Here is a 7,340-nt window from a genome sequence, read left to right as displayed (position 1 = left end):
ACAAAATTCGTGCAAGGAAAAGGCAATCATGAATTCATGATGTTTCCTCATTACACAAACGGCAACAATAAACTGCTCCTGTGCCCCAAATCCGCATCCTCTTTATTAACATACCATACCGTTTAAGTTAATTTTTGAATTGTGCGATCAAAATTTGGGCCAATCCGGCCCACACCTATAACGCACGGAGCCCTTTCATATTAGTGTGGATTTAAATCAGGAGCATGGTTTTGAATAAAAAAATATGGTTCTTCCTTTTGATGTGACTTGTGAACCAATATATATCTTTTTTCATTAATTCATTATATTCGTGTCAACATAAAAACATAATCTTATGTGCATGCTTGAGGGTTACTACACATTGTAAAACAAACATAAACATTAATGTGCCCTTTTTTTTTAATTTCTGAGAATTCGGTATTGGAAAAGAATATTGGAGACAGAAATTTGCACTTTGAGCTTTGTTTTGAAGAAACAATACCATTAGTAAACCATAAAATACATATTGCTACAATCCACACTCTTAACTAGCAGGTATCTCACTAACAGCTACTTTCTCAGTGACAACAGAATTCTGGTATTTGTAGAACTTTGCACATATGATGTAAATACCAAAGTTGATTGTGGAAAGAATAGCAATCAACCAGTATACATTCTCCAACCTTGATCTGTTTAAATCATCTGGAAGCCATGTCGTCACATGCCGAATAATGCTAAGGAAAACTGTGCTGAGGTAAAAACCAAGTGCAATGATCAATGCCATCATCCCAGTGGAGGTGTTCTTTAGTGCCTTAGGAAATTCTTGATAGTATAAAGCCACCTGACCGGGGAAGTGTAATGCCTCACCGCACCCAGCCAATGCCAGCGGCAGTACAAGCCAGAGTGCTGACATGGGCACTATCCAGCCAGGATGGACCTCAGCTTGATGCCTACTGATAACCACGGCCCGCCTCCTCTCAACCAATGCTGACAAAATCATGCTGACTGCATTGATGAGATGTCCAATGCCGATGCGTTGTAGCGGGGTTGGAGTGTGGTGAGTGAGCTTGTGCCAAATAGGGAACAGAATGCGGTCAAGGAAAGTGAGGAATATGACAAATGCAAGAGATGCTGGGACGGTCATTGAGCCGGCTGGGATGGAGAAACTGGGCCCGATGGAGCGGTCCATCGTCAATGCCTGTAGAACCGAAAGGTTCATCTGACAGCCGATGGAGATGCTGATAAAGATGGAAGAGGTCCATACTGGTAAGACACGAACAACAGACTTGAAGTCCTCGACTTCTTGCACGGTGCACAGTTTCCATGGTTTGGCGATTGAGCCGTCTTGGTTGATTTCATCTTCGCCAGTCAGTGCAGCACGGTTGAATAAGCTGATGATTAAACAAAATAGCTAGTTAAAATAAACTTTCTTTGTAATATATAGTGCACCTAAATTGAATCAAAGTTCCTCAAGGTCTGCTAGACCTGTAAAGAACTAAAGATATTGACATAGTAGAATTTGCGCATGCAGCGCTTGAACAATAAAGCTAAAACAATGCTGCATGAAAGAAAAAGTACGCTGTCAATATCTTCATAGCTTTCTTGGTAGACTTTGATGTTGACGTAAGAGGAATATGATATATAGTTGGGAAGAAAATGGGTAAATCAAAGAAAAAAGAGCTGTTCCCATTTCTCGGCTCTGCTCCAAGCTGGTCACGGAACCAATGTGAAATTTAGCAAAATTGAATGAATTTTTATATGTTTTCGTTGATCATTGGTTAAATAGATTACATGAATAATAACACATCATTCGGGTACTTTGATGAAAATGAACAACACTATGTTTTTGCATTGAACTTAATGAGAAAAATCGGTAAGTATACAAGATTACAAGGTATAATTAAAACCCGTAATTAAGTATATAAGATTTAAGGTTTGATATAATAATAAACATACCTGAAGCTTAGGCTTGGAGATGCCATGTCATCATTTCCATGAAGATAACTAGGGGTCTCTTGTGACAACTTTACCTTCCACTTCCTTACAGTTGCCACGACCACTCGAAACAGACCGGTGAACGGGCTTCCTTGGGGTGCCGGCCTGTGGTAATATTTTGTTCCAAGCAGTAAAACAATCAAACTTACTGCACTAGTGCCCAGGCTGAGCCCGAAGCCCATGACCCAGCTAATGCTATCTTGAATATAAACAATGGCAGTGGCACCGACAATGAGGGAGATGTACATAAAGATGAAAAACCAGTTGAAATATACCGCCTGGTCCCCTACACGGTTGAACTGGCTCGCACCCATTGTGGCCTGGTTGAATCGGGTTCCTCCTGTTGCAATGGCTAGGAGAGCTACTGCACTGTACAACACAGTGAGTTGGCCTATTGATGCCGCCTGACATGAGTCTGTACCGGGAATATCGCATGGTGTTGGTCGGAGGGATTTGAGTGCCGCGGTCATCATGAAGAGCACAAGTGACTGTTGGATCAAATAAATTTAGCTGATTAATGTAATGAAATTATTGTTGTATTTGAGAGAACTGATCGATCGTCCCGTATATATTGTGACTGTTGTATACTGACTTATCCATTTTTTTCTCAAATGGTGAAGTTGATTGGCACATCAAGATTCCTACCGGGTGTATCTATGAATTCTATTACAGAGGAATACATGGATTACGGTGATGAAGCTGTGCAAGATGAATTATCCATTAGCTTATACATTAGAGTATATATTACCATATTCATACAATTACAAATTTTCAATTTATTTGTCATATTAGTTATTTTTATTTTAAAAATATTTGTATCTCTGCAATTTTAATTTCAAATGACATGACAAAAATAATAATTTACATGAATGACAATGAGGACAGAAGACCATAGAAATAAAATTTTATAATAAGAATCCTATTATTTAAACAACTTAAATCATCTCTTAATCCGATAGAATCCTCATCTGAATATTGCCCATGTAAGATAATTAATTTGAAAAGGCATGATCAACGATTATACAATAATTTTATTTGCCTAACCATTAATCACCTTTCCAGTTAAATAGTATGTTAATCTGGTGCTGCTGATGTTATATAGTATGTTAATCTCTCTCAATGGAGCAGAAACAGGAAAAAAAATCTTTCAGACACAACATTTATTTTTCCTTTACTTTCATTATTGCCAAATTGATCTTTCTACTTTAAATAATCAATAATATTAATCTAGAGTGGCTTTGAGCTTTTCATGAATTCAGATGTCTCTAGACATAGAGTAAAAAATATTATTTCAACAAGAAAAAATTACTACTGCAAACTCTAAATACGAAGTGATACAAATTTTCTTTTTTAGATTGCTAAAACAATTTGTTAGAGACATATACATAAAAATAGAAACATCTTGATTGGATTTCATTATTAAATATCAAGTAAAAAGCAGAAGTAATTGGCACATATTATAAATAAGAGAGCTCTAAGTACTTTTCATAGTTGTTTGTTCATTTTCAAAAATGTTGGACTAGAAGAGAATCACAATGGCAATGATACATGGAGAATTTTTATTTCAATATTATATTCAATTTGTTTGTTATAGATGAAACGATTTTGTCTTTCTTAGTGTAAATAGTAAGAAAAATGACATTTCTATCAATTGAATAAATAAGAATATTTTAGGTGAAGAAATAAAACAATTATTAGTTCTTTTCAACTTCAAATTTAGTATATATTTCATTTGTGTTGAAATAGTTCTTTAAAAAAAATTATGTATATATACATTGACATGTATAAAAAGTTGTGAGGGTTCAAATGCCTCGATGTTTTTGTGCCTCCATCATGCCTCCATCTCCTTCCATTATTTTCAAAGTTCAAACAGTCGATCCGAACTGCTCAACCTAACCTCCATACTAAAATATGTTTGGAGACCAAATTTTATATTTTTAGAAATTTTTTTACTATTTTTTTAGATAGGTACAAAATCAGTAAATCTGAACCATCTAAAAAACAGTATTTTTCTACCTATCTAAAAAAATAGTAAAAAAATTTCTAAAAATATAAAATTTGGTCTCCAAACATATTTTAGTATGGAGTTTAGGTTGAGCTGTTCGGATCGACTGTTTGAACTATGAAAATGATGGAGGGAGATGGAGGCATGATGGAGGCACAAAAACATGGAGGCATTTGAACCCTCCTCAATCAGTTATTTGTTGTTGTTTCTGTTACTGTTATATATTATTTGTTTCTCAATTCAATCTTAATGTTCAATTTTAATTATAATATGTTTCGCAATGCATAGACACGATACTAGTATATAATTAGACCTAGAAAATAAATTAATCAAATCTTTTTCTAATTCTTCTCAATATTGATTATTGAGTAGAACTAGGATGCTCTTAAGCTCACCAAAGTTTTGGTGAGCTTAACTCTAAAACTCATCAAATCGATTTCAAACGACGAATCAAAACCGTTGAAACCCGCCTACCTTATGTGTGATGCATCTACATGTGAAATTTTTAAACATTCGAATTAATTTAGTATAAAGTCAAGCGGTCAAAATTAGAAGGTTAATAAATTAATTTTAGTGCATTCATTTTTTGAACATTTTTGACCGCTTGACTTTATACTAAATTAATTCGAATGTTTAAAAATTTCACATGTAGATGCATCACATGTAAGGTACGTGGATTTCAACGGTTCGGATTCGTCATTTGAAATCGATTTGATGAGTTTTAGAGTTAAGCTCACCAAAATTTTGGTAAGCTTAAGAGCACCCTAGTTCTACTCTTGATTATTTATATCATTTCTTCACTTGTATTGAGAAATATATAGCAGCTAAGAAAAAATTACAAATATTAACATTAAATTATGAACTAAAGCACACACATACCAACAATTGAATTCCAGAAGAGATGGCAATGACAGAATAGCAGCCGATGAAAGCATCAGCAACAATGGCACCAGCAACAGGAGCCAAACTCACAGACCCGTTTATGATGTTTACTATTTGCGCAGCATCAATGCTCCTGACATTGTATTCTTGTATCAAGTACACCAGGAAGTTGCTCATCACCCCATGCATTGCCAATCCTACTCCCAGAATACTCCCTTCAAAAGAAAAACAATAATTTATTGGAATGATGATGTCCTGTTAGCATCTATTTTTTTTTGTCATAGGTGTTTTTCACTAATATTGAACATTAATTAGTTTCCAGAGCATACTGGCCGTGATTAAATATTATGATAAATTAAATATAAAAAACCAGGAAATATCTTATACTGGTATTGGTACCGTACCGATTGGTTGTAAACTTGTAATGAATCCATATGTGCTGGTATGTCCGATGATAACCTTTTAATTAGTATGCAAGGGAAAAAAGGGGAAGTGAGAGAGAACACCTGAGAGGAAAGGGAAAGTGATCCAGCCACCTTGCTTGTGAGGTGACTTCTCTGCTTTCTCTTCATCTAAATTTGAGTTTTCTGATGCCATTTTTGTTGCCTTGAGAAAGCTTCCTTTAAGTTTGGAGTTTGAACTTTGAAGCACTTGTGTTGTGCCTGCAGGAGAACATATATATATTTGCTTATTCTGGTTGGTGGCATTTATAGGCGCATGGGGTAGATTTTTTGTTTTTTTTTTTATCCCCGGAAGTTAGCGGATTTGGTGTCCGTCAACAAATATATTAAAAATAAGAAATGTTATTTACTACACTTTAGGTAATTAATAATATACCTTGGTTTAGAATGTATGTTTAATTTATTAGTTTGGTTTACAATGTTAATAATTAATACAGGTCATGTGTTGAATAAATGATTTTAGAAGCAATTTATTATAAGTTAAGGTGTTATTTTTGAGAGATGTAAAGCTGAGGAGATAGAAATTTTGTATATTTGAAATTTTTTTTTTCTTTCTGTTACACACTGTCTATATATATATATAGAGTTAGGCTGGGGTGCTATGGATAGCATAGTGGCCTCTATGCTACGGCTCAATATTCGAGTTTTCAAAATCCAAACAGTCGATCCGAACCGTTCATCTTATTCTTCATATTAATATCTGTTTGGAGACCAAATTTTACATTTTTCTGAATTTTTTTACTATTTATTAAGTATTTTACAAAATTGTTGATCCAACGGTGGCTGAACAAAACAGTAAAACCGTTGGATTAGCGATTTTCAAAGTGGCTTAATAAATAGTAAAAAAATTCAGAAAATTATAAAATTTGGTCTCCAAGCAGATATTAATATGGAGAATAAGATGAACGGTTCGGATCGACCGTTTGGATTTTGAAAACTCGAATATTGAGCCGTAGCATAGAGGTCACTATGCTATCCATAGCACCCCAGCCTAACTCTCTCTCTCTCTATATATATATATATATGTTACAGAGTCAATATGACCGTTGGAGGCTATCTCTATTTTTGCTACAGTAACTGTCTAAACTATTCTATACATTTTACATATAAGCCCTTAACTTATAATAAATTGCTTCTAATATCATTTATTCAACATCATGCATGCATGCTTGGTTGTTGCTTGAATTTAATAAGAACTAAATTACATATTCTATCTTTCTCTTGTTTTACATTTCGTTTGACAGATTGAGTTGACTTAAATTGATCCGGTTAAAAAAATAAGATGTCTAGAAAATAAATATGTAATTATGATAATGGACCATACATGCAAATAAGTTAATTTATCTGAAGAGATCATTTCGTACTTCCATTGCTACTCTTCATTTGACAACTTAAATATATATAGAGTATTAGTCAACCTTTACTCCACAATCAGAGTCCAATTTTTCTTCACTTCTGTGCATTTATCACTTGATTGATTATCCTGTCATGTCATATAAATTTCGAACATGATCTCTATCTTCAAACTAATGTTGGAGGTTGAATAAGAATTTCGAAATTATGCAATGAATTATTAAAAAGTTTCTCGATCAATGTGTTTTGGAGTTGGCGGAAAAAATAACATTTTATTTTGGGAAAATATTAGTTTATATTTATTGACAATGGACAAACTTGACAATTATGATAATATTTTTTCAAATCAATTCAATAAGTTTTCAAAACTAAAAACAATTTATAGAAATTTGTTGCAAATATAGGTCGGTCATGTATTTCATTAAATGGCGTTAATTAAATAAACGGTTATACATTTTAAATCCTTTGATAAATGATTGACTTTATATCAAATTTTATCATTGTTTATATATAATATATGAGTAGAACTAGGGTGCTCTTAAGCTCACCAAAGTTTTAGTGCTCTAAAACTCATAAAATTAATTTCAAATGACGAATCCGAACCGTTGAAATCCGCCTACCTTACGTGTGATGCATCTACATATAAAATTTTTAAACATTCGAAT

The 7,340-nt window shown here is 33.7% G+C and overlaps 1 protein-coding gene across 1 annotated transcript; it reads right to left on the bottom strand.

Moving 5' to 3' along the window:
- Window positions 1-452: 452 nt before the first annotated feature.
- LOC144573602 (protein NRT1/ PTR FAMILY 2.7-like) lies at window positions 453-5,536 on the bottom strand. The gene is made up of 4 exons (XM_078323385.1): window positions 5,368-5,536; window positions 4,859-5,076; window positions 1,936-2,462; window positions 453-1,370 (listed from the first exon to the last, which is right to left on the bottom strand). Exons 1-4 carry the CDS (start codon window positions 5,456-5,458, stop codon window positions 524-526), a joined length of 1,683 nt encoding a protein of 560 aa, XP_078179511.1. The 5' UTR covers window positions 5,459-5,536; the 3' UTR covers window positions 453-523.
- Window positions 5,537-7,340: the final 1,804 nt, after the last annotated feature.

This window comes from Carex rostrata, chromosome 21, assembly GCF_964058835.1.
Source record: "Carex rostrata chromosome 21, lpCarRost1.2, whole genome shotgun sequence".
Lineage (NCBI taxonomy): Eukaryota > Viridiplantae > Streptophyta > Magnoliopsida > Poales > Cyperaceae > Carex > Carex rostrata.
Note: the sequence above shows the minus strand (reverse complement) of the source record. Positions and strands in the feature narration are given on the sequence as shown.

Bases quoted from the DNA above. Each gene is read 5' to 3' on its own strand.
- LOC144573602 (XM_078323385.1), bottom strand. From the start codon at position 5,458: ATGGCATCAGAAAACTCAAATTTAGATGAAGAGAAAGCAGAGAAGTCA. The intron at 2,463-4,858 runs GTATGTGTGTGC...TTGATCCAACAG, and splicing joins CTTCTGGAATTCAATTGTTG to TCACTTGTGCTCTTCATGAT. The intron at 1,371-1,935 runs GTATGTTTATTA...TTTAATCATCAG, and splicing joins TCTCCAAGCCTAAGCTTCAG to CTTATTCAACCGTGCTGCAC.